This window comes from Phyllostomus hastatus, unplaced genomic scaffold (genome assembly GCF_019186645.2).
Source record: "Phyllostomus hastatus isolate PE091 unplaced genomic scaffold, TTU_PhHast_1.1 phas_contig_113, whole genome shotgun sequence".
Classification (NCBI taxonomy): domain Eukaryota; kingdom Metazoa; phylum Chordata; class Mammalia; order Chiroptera; family Phyllostomidae; genus Phyllostomus; species Phyllostomus hastatus.
The window spans coordinates 13,988,573-14,006,659 of record NW_025333530.1 but is presented as its reverse complement, the minus strand read 5'-3'; the positions used below and the strand labels follow the sequence as shown (position 1 = coordinate 14,006,659).

At 45.1% G+C, this 18,087-nt stretch overlaps 1 protein-coding gene across 4 annotated transcripts in view; it reads left to right on the top strand.

Moving 5' to 3' along the window:
• The window catches only part of FXYD6 (FXYD domain containing ion transport regulator 6), a 29,668-nt gene extending 12,992 nt beyond the window's left edge, over positions 1 to 16,676 (top strand). For 2 of the 4 annotated variants that reach the window (XM_045838496.1, XM_045838506.1), the window contains exons 2-8: positions 10,873 to 10,935; positions 11,569 to 11,604; positions 11,720 to 11,794; positions 12,420 to 12,456; positions 13,195 to 13,244; positions 13,653 to 13,703; positions 15,400 to 16,676. In XM_045838496.1, coding sequence (XP_045694452.1) covers positions 10,878 to 10,935; positions 11,569 to 11,604; positions 11,720 to 11,794; positions 12,420 to 12,456; positions 13,195 to 13,244; positions 13,653 to 13,681 — 285 coding nt within the window. In that variant the 5' untranslated portion in view covers positions 10,873 to 10,877 and the 3' untranslated portion in view covers positions 13,682 to 13,703; positions 15,400 to 16,676. Of the gene's footprint in view, positions 1 to 10,872; positions 10,936 to 11,565; positions 11,605 to 11,719; positions 11,795 to 12,419; positions 12,457 to 13,194; positions 13,245 to 13,652; positions 13,704 to 15,399 lie in introns of all 4 variants that reach the window. The other 2 variants (XM_045838479.1, XM_045838487.1) reach the window with 1 other exon arrangement.
• Positions 16,677 to 18,087: the final 1,411 nt, after the last annotated feature.

The window sequence follows — 18,087 nt, the reverse complement described above, 5'->3', positions numbered from 1 at the left end:
AGCTGCCTGTGGAGCTCTTGTCACAGAGCTGTCAAGTAGATATGACTGTCCTTTTGTTCTTTGCTTTCTTTTTTCTCTGGTACATAAAAGCCCAAAGCATCTAAGATGGGAAGTAGGAAGGTGATGAGCAGTTTAGAGAGGAAGGTGCGGCTGTGCACGGGTGCCAAGGACTCCTGGCTGCCCCGGCGCAGATAGGGGACAGGAAAACATTGGGGGTTGAAGGGGTGCCAGTGAGTATCAAGAACATTTTAGCTGTTCCAGCACTGAGGCATTATGGTATCTAAAATCTCATGGAAGTAAAACACCTTCAAAGCCACGGGTTGGGCATTATCTGCTGGTCTGTGCTGACCACTTCCCCAAGTTCCATTCATTAGCAGGAGTAGTAGAGAGCTGGTAGTACACTCAGACTGCACTGCTCTCATCAAATCCGAGGCTGGGGGACCTCACAAGGCTGCAGGGGCCAGTCCCTGTCTCCACACAGACCTTGCTTAACACAATCAGATCAGACTACTGTCCCATTTTCCTCCCAAACAATAAGACTAATATCTTAGAATATAAAAGATCTACCTCTCTGCCAGTAAATCAGAACAATTTGTCCATGATAATTTTGAGTCCTGGACCTTGTCTGTTTTCAGTCCTTAGCCTGGCCTTAGACCATTCAGATCTGTGCCAGAGTAACAGTCACCTGCACCATGATCAACCTACAGCGCAGCCGAGGTAATCGGAAAGGACTTTCTGATCACCCCTTTGCTCTCTCTTGAGAGAATGAGGACCTTTTAAGAGACAATTCCACCACTGCCCCCTGACATATTCAAGCAAAGGTAGTCTTCTAATGGAGAGCCAAAGGAACCTGTCAGGTGCTTCCCTTCTGCCCCTTTCATTGCCCCGGTCACCTTCATCTCTGTAGGTGCCTTGCCAGGCTGCCCAAGTACTCAGGCATGTCTCAGCCTTCCCTGCTACACCTCCAACTCTGGCCTGCCCTCCACCCAATCCCAGCACACCAGAGCAGCAGACAGGAGTTGAAGGCATGGGTCCTGAGCCTGGTTCTGCACCTGATTAGCTGGATGGACTGACTACATCATTTCACTGTTGGGTGGGGCCTCAGTCTCCTTAAGTAGAAAGTAAGAACTTTCATCTCAGTCTTTCTAACTCTGGTATTCTAAGATTCTAAATCCATCTGGCAAACCTTACATCTTGATTATATACTATTTGTATGCAATGGAATTTTCACCAGCTTCTTTTGGCAGAGATACATCATAAACTAAGTCATGTCCCTTGGCATAGGGTAATAGTCTAAGGTAGCCAGATAGCCTAAACAATGGGACTCAGGCATTCTGCGACCCCATAAAAAGGTCGAAAAGGGTCGCTTCAGGCATGTCCTCTATGGAGTGAGGGACTTCGTCTTTCTTTGGGAATCCTGCCAGTATTCAGGCCTTGGTGAGACCCCTGGGTGTGTTTTCAGTGGGTTAACCTGGAAGGGAAGCAAGCAGGTGGATGGATGCAAGGGTGGAGGAGTGAGGCTTTGGGGGCTGAGGGTGAGATAATGAAGTTCCACTGTAATTTGGATCCTTTGCATTTTAAAGGGTGGTTGTTTCTGAGTTATTTTTCACAATCAAACTGGGTATTCTGATCTACCTCACTGCTGCATGGAATAAAAAATAATACAGCATGTTGCTATATCATCAGCTACTGGCTTCTTTTTCTAAGCAGCTTTTACCCAGCAATTATGTGAAATTATGTGACTCAGTATGGAAAGATAATTGCTAGAGAAACTCTTCTGATTGCTTTCTCCCGCACATGCAGACAGCAACCACATCAAAGGCAGGAAGATCAGGGAGGAAAATTAACATGGAAGTGCTGCTGCCACCCGAAATGTCAGCAGTTTACTAACGTAGAAATGAATGAGGGCATGGGAAGGGTAAAGAAGTGGAAGTGGAGTTCTTTCTCGTAAGATGATATAAAGGAAACAAAATGTCTCTGGTCCCATTTTCCAGATGGGGAGGACGGTATAAATGCTCTAGAGTTCCGAGTAGAGTGAGGAGGCTCCAGAGCTGCCCTCAGGCACCCTAGCAGGGGTCCTGGGCCTCAGAATGAGGGCCTCCCCGCAACATGCACGTTGAGGGGAATGTAATGTTCCTGAACCCTCTTCCAGCTCCCCTTAAATCTACTTTGCTTTTCCCTCTCCCCAAAATCCCACCTTCCTGTCTTTCTTCTGAGAACTAGATTTATCACTTCTATCACTTCTTAACCCGACCCTTGGCCCCCCTCCAGTCCCAGGCAGCCTCAGGAAGCCCAGCTTCCTTTTGTGGGAGAAAGGAATGTGTGGAAACATGGAACGGCTGTGTGGGAGGGAGCAGAGGACCAGAGAAAGTTTCTTGGTGTAGCTGTGAGAGAAAGGCATTTTATGTCCCTTCAGAGGCTTTATACTTGGCCGCTTGACTCAGGGTCAATGCTAGTGGTACCAATAAGATTTTAACAAATGGGTTTAGGGGTCAAAGGGCACCCTGAGTAGGCCTGTGCTGAGGTTTGGCTGGTGTAGCCCAGGTCTGGGCAGCTTCTTGAAGGAGTAGGGAGTTGGTTACTTTCCATATCTATAACAGTATTTCTTTCAACACACCATAATCCCAAAATGTCTCTGGTCCCATTTTCCAGATGGGGAGGACGGTCTAAATGCTCTAGAGTTCCGAGTAGAGTGAGGAGGCTCCAGAGCTGCCCTCAGGCACCCCAGCAGGGGTCCTGGGCCTCAGAATGAGGGCCTCCCCGCAACATGCACGTTGAGGGGAATGTAATGGCAGACTACTTGGCAAACTACTGTCACAGCACCCTCTTGTGTTGTGCAGGCATTACTAATGGGTGAAGGCATTTTCTCACACTGGACTTCATTCAGAATTCTGGGGAAATCACTTTAGGCAGCCACTGTTGAATGAAATACCTGGAGGTTCAACTCGAACCGAACTTGAACTGAACAGTTTTGTTACCCCTATTTTCCATTTTCCCTTCTCAACTGCCTTTGCTTGTGCTGTTTTCTCTGCCAAAATGCCCTTCCTTTTCTCTCCTCTTACCCCTTTTCATCAAAATCCCACCCTACTTTCAAGGTTCAGCTGAAATGTCAATTCCTTCATGGAGCTGTCCCAGGTTCCCTGTTGTATTTCCTGCTCTTGCTTTCCTTGCTCTGATGGACTGACTCTCCTTGCATGTCATCTCTACTGCTTGTGAAGCACTCTTCCTATTTGCTGACGTATCAGAGCCTTTTGCTTCTAAACCCTGCCTTTCCTTGGAAGCTGAGGCTTTATCTTGTTCTGTTGATCCCTTGCAGAATCCAGAATAGTATGGTACTTTCTAGGAATTCAGAACGCGTTGTGGGGTTGACTTGAACCTGAGCATCTATGGGGGTGACTGGAGTTTCGGGGAGTTGAAGGGAAGGCACAGCAGGGACTAATGCCCTGGAACCCTTGATGTGTATCTTTTCTACTCCCAGGAGGGGCCCTACTCACCTAATAGCCCCTCTCCTGGCCAGAGCTGTCAAGAAGCCATTGTGGGAAGCCTGGTCTATTTGTCCTTCCCTCTGTCACCTCAGATCCATCAATTTGTTTTTCCACATTTTTATGCATTCATTGATTGATTCTTTTTTTTAAGATTTTATCTATTTATTTTTAGAGAGGGAAGGGAGGAAGAAAGAGAGAGAGAAAGAAACATCAATGTGTGGTTGCTGGGGGCCGTGGCCTGCAACCCAGGCATGTTCCCTGACTGGGAATTGAACCTGTGACACTTTGGTTTGCAGCCCGCACTCAATCCACTGAGCTACGACAGCCAGGGCCATTGATTGATTCTTGTATGAGCCCTGACTGGGTGTTGAACCCACATCCTTGGCTTATTGTGATGACACCTGGCTGAGTGGTCAAGGCCAAGAGTGAGTCTTCTATAACAACACTGTCATGTGAGTGACAGCCCATCCCCTTTGTCATATTCTTTTTGTTAGAAGCTGGTTCCAGTGCCTGCTCCCATCAAGGAGAGGGGATTACAACCACAAATTTGAATACTAGAAGGATGGAATTATTGAGGGTCACCTTATAGTCTGTGCATCACAAGGGCGAAAGGAAAACATTTTCAGATAAATAAAAACTGAGGTTATAACTAATAGATCTTCATTGAAGAAAATTATAAATGATGTCCTTTGGGAATAAAGAACCTGGCCTGAAGGCTGGCTGAGATTCAGAAAGGATTATGAACAACTCAGTTCGTAGATATGTTGTATTAGTTATCTATTGCTTCATAACAAATTACCCCCCACCCCCAATGACTTACAGCAACATATGTTTATTACCTCCCACGATTTCTGAGGGTTAGGAGTTAGTGAGCTGGGTGATTCTGCTCAGGGTCTTTAATGAGATGGCTGTCAACCAATGTGACAACCATGTGAAACTGGCAGGATCTGCCCCCACGCTCACTGACAAGCTTTGGGGCATGCCTTATTTTCTAGCAAGCTTTATTGGTCATACATACTAACACCTGTGAAAGGACTGTGAAAGGCACCTGGTATATAAATATCAGGAGGTATTAAGGGCTATCCTGTAGGCTGGCTGCTACATCTGAACAATAATAGCATATATATCAGGAAGGGGGCAATTTGTATTTTTGTATTTTTCAGGAAGGGTGTTATACTTAACATCTATTGTACCTTTTAACTATAGATTTTTTTAGTCTTTGGTAAATTGGATACTAAGTCAGGCTGCAGAGTACTATGGACTGAGTGGCTTATAAACAACAGAAATTTATTTTTCACAGTTCAAGAGTCTGGAAGTCTGAGATCAGGGTACTGTCAGATTCAGTGTTCAATAAAGTTCTGTTTCCCAGTTCATAGGCAGCTGTATTCTTGTTGAGTCCTCATATGGTGGAAGGGGCTAGAGAGCTCTCTGCAAGGTCTAGAGAGCACTAATCGCATTCCTGAGGGCTCCACCCTCATGACATAATCGCCTCCCAAAGGCCCCACCTCCTAAAACCATCACATTGAGGGTTAGGTTTCAACATGTGAATTTTGGAGGGCAAAAACATTTAGTCCAGAGCAAATATATATCCAGAAAAATTCCAAACACAAATACTAAAACACGAGAAATACCATGTGTAATTTCTCTATCAGTTGAGGGAGAAAGTGAATAAGAAAAATATAATTAATCAAAAAAATAAGGGAACTACAAGAAAAGGGAAAAACAGATGGGAGAAATTGGACCAAATACATCATCACAATAAAGTTAGAGTAAACTTGACAGTACTGATTATCGGGTTAAAATTTTAAAAATCTAGCTCTTTGCTTTTTATGAGATACACAAAATGCATAAGAACACAGTAAAGGCAGAAGACAGCAGAATTTCAGACAGAGAGGATCACTGGGTAACTAACTCTGAGACACCCCGTGCACAGGACAGTACGGGAGTTGGCAAAAGCAGGTTTATAGTTACACTGTGACATTTTTTAGAGTTAATAAAAGCTATTGTAATAATCATAACTTGCATGTCTTTTTCCATCTGAAGAACTGTAAACCTAATTTTGCCCACTTTCTATAACAACTTTAAACTTTTTGCTAGAATATTGTAAGAAAGAGGAATGGACTTATAATTCCTTCCTCATAGTGTAGTTTTTAAAGCATCTATCTCAATTTTTTGATATGTCAAAGAAAAGAGAGAAAATGTATAAAAATTTAACACAGTTAATAATTATGATTTAATGGCATATAGGACTTTCTTCCCAACAATGAGGGAATTTACAATCATCTAACACATGGAACATAATTTTTAAAATAACTAAATCATAAAGTCTCCATGAATTTCAAGGTGTCTGTATCCTATAGACCATAGTCTCTGACCACTGTGCACTTAAGTTAGAAATCAATAACCAGAGTAAATTAAAAATCATTGCTCATTTGGACATTTTAAAAACACACTTCTTAGCAGTGCATGGGTCAAATAAGAGATTATAATGTCAGTTTAAAGTATAAGAACTAAATAATGATCAAAAAACCACATCTCAAAACTTACACGTTGAAGTGAAGGTGGCACTTAGAGAGCTCTCATCTTCAGTTCTCATATCACTGGAAAGGGAGAGAGGTGGAAGATAAATGCACTGGACAGCCAATGTAAGAGGGTGCATATAAAGAAAGAACAAAAGAATAAACCAAAGAATGTCTAAGGGGGCAATTAAGAAAAATGTAAAGCACATTATAGAGGAATAACAAAACCAAGAGTTGGTTCTTTGAAAAGCTTAATAGTTAAACCTGTGATGAGGTTGATCGGGAAAAAAAAAGGGAGTTCCCATACATAAACAATATTAGGAATGTTAGAAAGGACATAACTACAGACCCAACAAAAATTTAAATGATAAGAAAATACTATCAACAACTTTATGGCAATAAATTTGAAAGCAGAAAAGGGCAAATTTCTATAAAAATTATAACTTATTGTATTTAAGAAGAAATAGAAATGTGAAGTGTCATAGCAATTAAGTAATAGGCAATTCAAAATCCGCAAAGAAAATACCCAGCCTGGAGGATTTTACAGGTTAATTCTAGTAAACATTCAAAGAACATATTATCCCAATCTTCTGCAAACTCTTCCAGGGAATAGCAAAAAAGGAAATACTCTGTGAGGCCAGTACTACCATGATGTCAAAACCAGGCAAAATTATTACAGTAAGATAAAACTTGCAGTCTAGTCTTATGCCCATGGATACAAAAGCCCTAAAAAAATATCATCGAACCAAATCCATCAGTTTATTAAAAAGATCATACATTGGTTGCATCCCAGAAATGAAGGATGATTTAATATTAGATGATTCATACAATGCATGTGTAATTCATTTCATTGATAGATTAAAGGGGAAAATAAAACAGAAATATATTGGAGAACCAGGATTAGAGGGGAACTTTTAAAACATTAAAAGAACGCTATTTAAAATCAGTAACTTCCTTTTAATGGCTGAATAATATTCCATTGTATATGTGGGAAAAAATATATATCACTTTTTCCTCATTCTCACCACACACATAAGATAACTGTGTGAAGTAATGGAGGTGTTAACTAACTGCATTGTGGTAGTCATTTTACAGTGTATACATGTATCAAACCACATTGTGCATGGTAAACTTATACCATGTTGTATGTCATTATATCTCAATGAAGCTGGGAAAAATAAAAAATAAACACACAGAGAATAAAATACAATCAGAAATAAGACCATATGTGTTAGTGTGTGTGTGTGCCCATTATCAGTGTTTCTAGTCTACATTTCACTGGGATTCCCAGCAGTGACTAAGGTAAGAAATAGAAATAAACAGTGTAAGAACTGGAAAAGAAGAAACAATACTGTATCATTTATAGATGATATGTCTACAGAGAACATCCAAAGGAATCTAAAGGTAAATTATTAGAAATAATAAGACAGTTTAACAAGATTGTTGGATTTAAGGTCAATATATACAAATGTATTGCTTTTCTCTATATCAGCAAAAATTAGAAACACAGGCAGAAGATATAGCATTTAAAATAGCAATAAAAACTATAAGGAACCTATGGATAAATAATAGAAGATGTAGAAGACCTATATAAAAGCATTTATAAAACTTTGTTAAAGGACATTGAAAAGCACTTATTCAGGTGAAAAGCTTTATTTATAGATAGGAGATTCAAGATCAGAAAAATGTCAGTTCCCCTCAAGTTTTTCTATAGATAGATCCATTGTAATTCCAATGAAAATCCCAAGTTTTAAATGACTTTGACAAGCTTACTCTGAAATTTATATATAAGTGCAAGTGAACAAGAATAGTGAAGACATCCCTGAAGGAAGAGGTAGAAGATGAAGAGAAGAATGAGGAGAGAAAGAAGAGGGAAGCTTCTGTACCACATGGGAAGATTTCTGTAAAGCCATAGTAATTGAGACACTGATTGTGATGCAGGTATAGTCAGTTGACCAAAATTGACCAAAGAGAAGCCCAGAACCCCACATCTAAATAGAAAGCAGATGAATGAAACAAGTGGGTTTGTGCTTCGTGAGGAAAGGGTGAGAGGGGTCCACAAACGATGCTAAGGCAACTGGCTATTGTTACGGAAAGAAGTAGAAGTTAGATCCCCACCTCGCATCATGCACAGACATCAATGCTGGATGGAACAAACACTTACATGTAAGAGACAAAGCCTTACAGTTTTTAGAAGAAAATTCTTTTTCTGACTCAGGGTGACAAAGAATATCTTAAACAAGCCACAAATATTATTGCATTTAATTACATTAGGATTATGAAATTCTACTCATTAAAAGACTTTTAAAAAGGGAAAAGACAAGCCACTAATTGAGATGAGATATTTGTGGCACTTAATGACAAAAATTTAGTACTTAGAATAAGAAATGAATAGTATGTCAACCCATTTGAAAACAGAGCAAAAACCATGAAAGACATTGCTGAAGAAGAAACAAGAATGACAAACAACCAAAAAAAGCCCAACTCTATTACTAAAATAAAACCAATACCATATTTTATGCCTCTAGATGGGCAGAAATTATGCAGTCTAATATTATCAAGTATTAGTAAGTATGTAGAGTAATGAGAACCGTCAACATTCAGCTGGCGGGATGTTAGCATGAGGAAGATTACTTGGGGAGACATTTTGAAATTATTTTGTGAAGTTGACAGCCTGCACATTGTGCTACCCAATGGCTTCACCCCAGGCCTGTCTCTAGAACATATTTCTCAAACTGCTGAGAGTGACCTGTTTATGGAACTAGCCACTTAAAATTAAGAAGTAGAATAGAAAATATCAGGACATCATTCATTTTTGAGGTTAGTTGTTTTGTGACATTGTTTCTGGTGCTCATGAATGTACATTTTTACTGGGTTCCAGTGTACAAGTATTTCTTATGAGAGTGGTGGTCAAGATATGAGAAGCAGTGCCTTTGGAACTCTTACACGTGTGCCGTGGCCACGTGCTCAGGCGTGTTCGCAGCTGCATTATTTCCAATAGCACAAAATTGGGGAGGGGAGATGCCCACTGACAGGAGAAGGGACCAATACATGATAATTTACTGGCATAAAGGAGTATTACACAACATTGAAAATAAATGGAGTATGGTTACAGGTAATAATATAGACAAATCTTAGAAACATAACGTTGAACAAAATAAAGCAAATCATAGAAGACTGAACAAACCCCACATGATATCATAATTATAAAGTTCAAACAAGCTCCACTAAATAATATCTTATTTAGATATATTTTTAAAAGGATATCAAGATGAATATTCATACAGTGGAAACTTAGCCATGAAAAGGAGTGAAGCACTGACAAGCTGTAGCGTGGATGAAATTTGAAAACATTATGCTAAGTGGAAGACCTCAAATGTGAAAGGCCATGTGTGTTATGATTCGTTATATGAAATGTACAGAATAGGCAGCTCCAGAGAGACAAAGTAGACTAGTGGTGGTCAGGGGCGGGGGGAGGGGAGAGTGGGAGTCACTAATAATTGTTACAGGGTTTCTTTTGGGGATGATGAAAATATTCTGGAATTGATGGTGCTTGTACAGTTTTGTGGTTATATAGAAGCCATTGAATTTGATCCTTTAAAATAGTGAATTTTATAGCATATGATTTCTTAATGTAAAATTTTTTTTGAAGAGAGCAATGGAATGACTAAAAATATATATGTTCAGGATATTGTTTACCTCTGGCAGTTGAGCCAGGGACATAGGATGGAGGGAAAGCTGGGTGAGTAAGCAGTATTTGTAAGTTCTACTTCTTAAGTTATTTATGGGTGTTTATCTTATTACTAATCTTTATTGTGTGTGTTGTGTATATTTTTCATGCATATAAAATAAGTAAAGTTTTAAAGAAATACAATTATTAAATGAAGTAGCATTAAAAGCAAAAGTGCCTTTTGAAAAACGCTTCTTGAATCTCTGAGTTTGAGGTCTGTGCCTTACTGTGACTGTGGATGTAGCTGTCCTGACCTCTGGTGGCTGGGAGGGGAAGGGCAACTGGGTGCTGCTGGCTTGAGCCAAGGGAAGTAATAAGGCGAGATCCATCAGAACAAGCAGGGTCCTGGCCACTGCCAGTCTCACCCCAAGGGAAAAGAGCCAACAGCCTTGGACTTTCCTGGTTTAGGTTCCCCCAAACCCTGTTCCTCTTTGGGTTTCACCATACTCCTCTAAGCCCAGGACTGAGGTATGTGTAACTCCACTGAAATCTTCCCCTGGGAAGAACCAAGTGGCCTTTTTATCCAGATGACCCATCCTGGGGTGACCGACTGCAAACACCAGGGGCTCTTGATGAGCTCATGAGCAGAAGTCTCTGATGTCTTCTGGGGAAGGAGAGGCCAGGGTGCTGATGCTCAGAGAATTGGTCTCCATACTTTCTTTGTTTAATCAAACCACCTTTCTGGAGGGTTATGAACTGAAGCCTATGGGAGCAATTGGCTTGGGCACATTAGAGGTGGGGCGGGGGTGGGGGTAACTTTGGGAGGGCTGTCAGCATTTCCAGGTTTCCCAGAGCTTAGGAAACTACTGCCCTGCGCCCCACCCAGCTGGCCAGACTAGAGCCAGCATTGTTTTATCTGCACTGTTTAACCTAATAGAAGGAAGGGCTTTCAGCAGTGGGTCTTGGCTGTGGGGAACCAGGCCAGGAATTCCCAGGCATCTTAATAAACTAGACAAGGCCACAGAAGGGTGGCCTGGAGAGGAGGTCACCAATGAGCTCGTCTCCAAAGCCATTCGGGCTTATGGCGAGCACTCAGAGGAGAGCAGAGCTAGGAGTTGGACTGGGCCCCTGGTCAGGTTGAGGGTTGAAGTGGGGATTCTCCTACCCAGGGCATCAGTTTTCCTCTCTCTGTCCCCAGACGCCATGGAGGTGGTGCTGATCTTTCTGTGCAGCCTGCTGGCCCCCACTGTCCTGGCCAGTGGTAAGTGTACTCTAGGATCCATCTCTGACAGGATGGCTGCCATGGCCTTTTCTCCTGGCCCTTTGGGACTCTAGGGTTGGGACTCTCAGATTCTACATGTCTGATCAGCTCCCTACCCCTGCCTTAGCAGAGAATGTCCTGGAAGGTGACATCTATTTACAGACCTCCATCTAGTCTGCCTACCCCTCCCCACAGGCTCCAGCAGGGTCTGCTTTTAAGCCTCAAGTCCACCAGCCCCCTGTAGACTTCTGGCTAGAATTTTGGGGGCCAGACCTGCACATCAGTCTTTAGCCTCTGGCCTTGTGCAGGTCACATGTTTTTCCTTACTCTCAGTTTCCCCATCAGTAATGAGGGAAATAGACCCTGCCTTTTGGGGATGACGTGAGTAAGAAGGGACCATAGATGCATGTGGCTGTGCTGTAAACACAGATTCTCACTGGGGCTCTGAGCTGTGCCTGCCCTGGGCTAGCAGGCAGGCCCACCCGTCGTGCTTCCCCAGGTTCCTCTGTTTAATAGGCCCTGCTTCCCAGGAACCCCTTTGTTGGGGGGAGGCCTGTGGGCAAGTTACGGTATTTGGGAACCAGGATGTGGAGCTGTCCTCCTCTTAACCAGTCTTGTTTATTTTTGTAGCAGCTGAGCAAGAGAAAGATAAGGACCCTTTTCATTATGGTGAGTGGTGAAGAATCCCTGGGTGGGGAGGGGGAGCACAGCCCAATCGGGAGGGATGGGCAGACTTTCCCTGGCCCTTCCTCTTCTCCCATTTCTCACCTTGTTCCTTTGGCAGATTATCAGACCCTAAGGATCGGAGGATTGGTGTTTGCTGTGGTCCTCTTCTCTGTTGGAATCCTCCTCATCCTCAGTAAGTTTCTTTGTTGTTTACCCTGTAAGAACAATGTCTGCTACCAAGCAGGTGGAGAACAGTGTAGGAGCACCTTTCCTGGGGAGGGAAGGAGCCTGTCTGTAATCCCTGTTACCTCTAGGACGTAATATAGTGCTGGGTACCTAATAGGTGCTCGGTAAAACAGTGAAGCATGAACAAAACAAATGCTCGATGAAAATAAGCACAGATAAGAAGACAGGGCAGAGTAGCCCTCCTGGTGCTGTGCCCAGCATGGTGTGAGTGCAAAGTCACAGGACACAGGACCCAGAGGCTATCCTTAGTGTGCTCTGAGGGACATGCCCCTGTGCATGTTCTCCCCTTTAAGCCTGGTTTGCATGGAGCCCGCTGTACTTGCACAATCAGGCAGACCGGTGCCATAGCCATTCCAGCTGGTGTTGAACCTGGGCCTCAGAAGAGTCCTCTGCAAACTAGGATTGCTACCTGCAGCTGTGCAAGCTGTGCACTGCCCAGGTATAGGAGGTACTGTTTACCAGGTCCCACAGCTTGCACCAACTCACAGGGTAGCACTGCTGTGGCCAAGCCAGGAGCATGACCTTGAGCTGAAGCCAGGAAGATGACCTTGAATGGTTTCTTTGACTTTCAGGTCGCAGATGCAAGTGCAGCTTCAGTCAGAAGCCTCGGTAAGGATGCCAGGGTTGTGGACATTTGGGGAGAGAGGAGGGAATAGGAGGGAGCCTTGCTATGTGTGACCCAAATGAGTGTTTTAGATTCTTGTCTAAGAAACAGGCCATGTGTGGTGAGGGTAGGGCAGAAGTTTTGAGGATTTTCAGGCGGACTTTGAGGGTTAGTGCCTCCTTCTTTCTTCTGATGAGTATGGGGGATGAGAAGTGGATGAGAAGGTGCTGGATTCTTGTCTGCAGGCCCTTGAGACATTTGGGGTCAGGAGAGGGGAGGCAGAGGGTGTCGGGGCCTCTCTTGAGGTTCATCCTCCTCTCTTCAGGATCTGTGACACTGTCTCTGCTCGTCACCTTTTCATGAGGTGCTCTGAGCTGTGTAGAAACTTGGTCTCCCTTCCATTCATCGTTCTACTTCAACATCAAAGGCACAGCCTTTTAGTCTGCTATAGTAACCAAGGCAGCCGTGAACCTCAGAAGTCCAAAGTCTGTGGCAGGACACAACCCAAGCCACCAGGAGGCCCTAGGTCACCCTTCCCAGTACTTAGGGCTGGGGATGGCACTGGAAGGTGCCTGCAAGTTGCCCTGGCTCTGCTGCCTTCTCCCTCACCCCAGAGCCCCATGGAGAGTCTGGAGCCTTGAGACGACTCGAGGCGCCCCTGCCCCAGAAAGGAGGATGGTGGTGTTCTCTGGGTTTGCCCTGAAAGCCTCTGATGGAAGGTCTGGTGTCTTGTCCTCTTGCAGGGCTCCAGGGGATGAGGAGGCCCAGGTGGAGAACCTCATCACTGCAAATGGTAACTGTCATGGCCCCCTGCCCATGTTCCTGCAGCTCCACCGAATGGGCTTCTACTCCTGATGGCTGCTATGTATGGGGCACCTGCTCAGGGTTAGGCATGATACAAAGTGTGTCATAGACCCCTGCCCCCCAATCTCATTTAGTGTGCATACAGCCCCATGAGGCAGGTATCACTATCCAGTTTTATAACTGAGGGACTCAAAAGTTAAGGAATGTGCCCAGTTCCTGTGACCAGCAAGTAGCAGGGCAATGATTTGCCCACAGGTCTGTCTGACTTGAAATCCCACATGAGTCACCTCTTGCTGTATGGGTCAGGCTCTAGTCAGGCACAGGCACAGCTGCTACAGGAGTAGTCCTCGGGGGGTGAGGGTCCATTTACTGTAATCTGTTCTGCTCTACTTTCCAGCAACAGAGCCCCAGAAAGCAGAGAACTGAAGCGTGGCCCTCAGGAGGGAAGGTAAGGTGCTGTCTGCCTGCATCTTCCTCTGCTACCATCATGGTTCTTTTACTAGTGAAGAATTGGGCTAGCTTTTGCAGTGGGCACTGCTTTTGTTATGGCTTGTGCTCTAAGCAACCTTGCGTCTGAAAGGGGTGATGAGACAGATGGTCACAGCCCTGTGGTCAAATAATAGGGCGTCACCCTAGCCACCATGTGGCCATGACTTGGGAGAGAGTTACAGTCAGTGAAATACTTCTAATATCAGGGTAGCATGAAGATACTGGCTTTTAGAGATGATTCAGCAAGTTTCTTAGGGCCACTTCTTAAAGTTAACAATTTATTGTGAAACTTTCTAACCCTACACAAGGGTCAGGAGACTAGTACATGGTACCCCACCTTCCTCCACCTCCCCACATACCAGTGTCATCAGTTCTCAGTGTTTAGGGGCACTCCTTGTAGTGTCCTTTTCTATTGTTCATTGTAGGATCGAGGGAAAGTATAATAATAACAGTTAAATGCTTTACCAACTTCAAAATGCTGTCACACACAAACTTGCTGGACCCTGCCAGGACGGACAGCGTTTACCCTATTCTGCAGGTGAAGAACTGAGGTCAAAAGCATAGCCATGCAGAAAATGAGTGACAGACTGGAACCTGCATCCATGCCTTTGTAGTTTGGGGCCATTTTCACCACAGCCCTCTATTTCTGCCAGCCTTGCTTTGTGACATACATACCCTGGAAAATACTGAGCCCAGGGATCTGCCTTCTGTGAGCTCACTTTTAGGATAAGGCATACACCTTTACCCTAAACTGTAAGTTAAAAGAAACTTCTGCATGTGCAGTGCCTGAAACACCAGCTTTTCTCTCATCGGAATGACACAGCGTGCATCTGTGGCATTTGAATTCTCTCCTAACTGCTTTTAGATCCTTTTACAGCTCTGTGGGTATCAGGAGGGCAGAGCAGGGCCCATGACGTCCGTCTTCATGACGGGGCTTGGGACATTGATTCCTGAGCTGGGGGGGGGGGGGGGGGCTGCGGGAGCCGGTCTCAGAGGCAAGTGTCTACTTTGTAGTCAGGGTCTGGGCGTGGTGTAGGAAGACTCAGGGGAGGGAGCCTGGAGCTAGCAGTTGTCTTGCCTTGTCTCTCTCTCTTTTTTTTAATAAACTAGGACTTCCTCAGACACCTGTTCTCCTAGGTCTCCAGACTGTGAGCAACTACTGAGGGTGTCCTGGGATAGAGACTCTGGGTTTAAGAGCTTCCTTTCCATGTCAACCAGGTCCTGGCCCTCCCAAAGGCACCTTTCCCCTGAAGTCCACCCCTTCTCTGCTTTTATCTCCTTGTCCTGAATCTCAAACTGTTCTCCTTGCTTTGCTGGGAACATGGCACTTAGAACAGGTCTCATCCTGTGAGTTTCAATAGGCTAAAGGCCAGGAGATGAGCAGTTGAAGATTTCTGAAAGGAGCCAGAGTGTTGTTTTAATTTAAACTCTCCCCATCCCTGGTCTGGTGTGGCTCAGTTGGTTGGGCATCATGCCAAAAAATGAAAGTTCACCGATGCCTGGGTTGCTGGTTAGGTCCCCAGTCAGGGCATGTATGGAAGGCAGCCAATGGATGTTTCTCTCTCACATCAACATTTCTCTCCCTCTTTTTCTCCCTCCCTTTGCCTCTCTTTAAAATAAAAAATTAAATTAAATTAAACTCTCTCCCTCTTCAGCCTCCAGAACCTGAAGGCAGCTGCTTGAACCTTTAGATGCAAATGTTGATGCTTAAGAAGACCAGCCACTTCGGCAGCAGATCTTTCCCCAGGAGAAGTCGGGAACTTGTGTGTCCCCCGCCCCGCCTCACCCCGCCCCATTCCCCCCACCAACACCAGGCCTCACTTAGTGCCGCAACTAATGCCCACCTTCCCAGCTGCAGCCTGTGGGTTTGCCCACCTCCTGTGATGTATTGTGTGTGCGTGTGTGTGACGACCGTGGTCTTCGTGCCTGCTTGTCTGTGGGTGACGTTTAGTGAACCTGGACTCACTTTCCTGGGCTGGAGCTGAGCCACGTCACCATCAGCTCCTCCTTGCTTCCCCGTGGCACCCTCTCCCCTCCTGCTCCCGGGAGTCTGCTTTTCCCCTGAGAGACCAGTCCCTTCCCTTGGTTTAGGAGTGGGTATAGGGCTAGGACCCAGGTGGGAGTCTCCACTTGTCTTGGGACTTGGGAAGGTTTACATCGCTTTCATGACCATTCTTCCTGGCTTCTCTCCACTCCTTTTGTAAGAACCTTGCTTCCATATTTCACCTCTGTCCTGTCTGTTCTGAGGGTCCCTTAGCAATCGGAGGTTCACAGCAAGGAGCTGGTGAGCCCAGCTACCTCTTCAAGCTGGTGATGCCCCTTCCCTAGTCATTTTTCGATTAGGACTTCTACCATGGAGCTTCCATCTGCCCTGCTCTATTGCAGAGTGGCCAGGGAGGCCAGGCCCAGGTCTTGTCCTCTGCTCCTGGGGAATGTGCCCCTTGCATATCTTCTCAGCAATAACCCCTTGGGCCCTGGATTCCCTATCCCTTCTCCTGCCTTCCCTGCTCCCAAGGCGCTAATCTATAGCCCAGCTAGTCTGGACCCAGACTCCCATCCTTGAGTTGGGTCTCTGGCAGGTGATGCATTCTGGTGGGGCAGCATCCTGGGGAGGGGCAGCTGGGAGAGCAGGGGTCCTTTGCTTCTCTGTCCATGCCCATTGGGCAGGCATCAGTGATGGCTGCTGGGCCCTTTGTTCCTCCTGTCACCGGTCAGAGTGGCTAGTGCAGAGGTTTTGCAGCAGGTTAGAGACTAGGCAGGGCTCCCCACAGCAAGAGATCAGAGGTCATAAAGAAAGTGGAAAGTTGAACCAGACCCCTCTCCCATTCATCGTGTTATCCTGGAAACTAACTTAACATGTGCCAGGACTGCTGTCTGTGCTGTGATCTATCCTGTCAACAACAGCAAGGAATAAAGTACAATTTGTTTCCTAGTGGCTCTGAGGTGCATTCCTTTCTGTGAAAGAACTCAAATATTTGAGGGGCCAGAGGGACTCTGTCCTTGGTCAGAAAGAGGAAGTGAGGGCTGCAGAGGTAGCTAAGTGGTGCTTGTTTGTTCCAGATGCTTTAATGCTTAGACCCCCAACACCACGCTGCCTCTCCTACCTCTCCTACCTCCCCTACCTCTGTCCTCCTTTACCCAGATCCCCCTTCTCACCCCTCCATCCTCCTGCTCTGCCCACTCCTATTTCCCCCACCTCTTCCACCAGTCAGGGGGCCTAGGAGCTGTACTTATGTGTGTCCTGGATAGAAGGCAGTCCCAGTGGCTTGACTGAGGGCTCACCGGTCTGAAAGGAAAGGTTCTAACCTCCTGCTTGGTCAGTTTTGGGGCTACTACCTAAGAATTTGACAAAGAGGGGTTAGAGGTGGTGACTCAGGTTATGATCCAAGCCTTTAATCTTTCTACCAATCCAAATACCTCCTCTTCTGTGAAGCCTTCCTGGACCTCAGGTAGAATGAGTCCCTTCTTTTCTGTGTTCTGGTCACACTGGTTCCTGCCTTTATCTTCACATTTGATATACCATACCTTGGACCCAAACTGTAGAGGCCAAATAGATAATGTCCATTTTTGAACTGGCTGTCGTGACATAGTAGCTGGGGCATAGGGCCCTGGGGCCACCTAGAGTGTCTTTCCAAAGACATTCCCATCCAGTTTTATAAAAAGTACTGCTGGCCAAATAAACAGTTGAGGGACAGTTCCCTTTGGAGGTCATTGCTGTGTGGCCCCTACCTCTATGTGTCTTTGTGAGACATGCTTTCTAGAGGACAAGAACTGTTTTATTCTAATGTAAGAATGCCTGGAACATCTTAAGGACTCAAAAAAAATTCGTAGAGTCTGTCCAGATTGTGTGAGTTATTTAGAGCTGCGGAATTGCAAGTTGGGATCCCAAAGGGCTGGGGTGGGGGGGCGGGCCAGCAACTCCCTGCCCAGCCCCTCTCACACTGACTCCCGTGCTGCCTGCCCTATTTCTGTGCCTGCCTTCAGTCCCCCAGGCCTTTGAAAAGACTGAGGCTTATAGTTGAGATCAAGCTCAGCATTGTCAACCCAGTAATCACTGTGGTCAAAAAAGCCTTGGCACAGGTAAACTTGGTAAACCAGCTGATGACCACCATCCGTGGAGCACTCGTGGGTCAGGGAGTTGGCAGGTCTGGCAGCAACTTCACAGCATGACCAGGTGAAGATCCTTGGAGGTCCCAGGGCCACAAAAGACTGTGGGTACCTCCCCATATGTGCTATTAAAACTGATACTAGACTATAAAAATAAGTGTAACATAATCCAATAGGGAAGTTCTGATTTTTCTCATAATAACAGCTGTGTTCATAATAGAGACTGATAGTTCTAT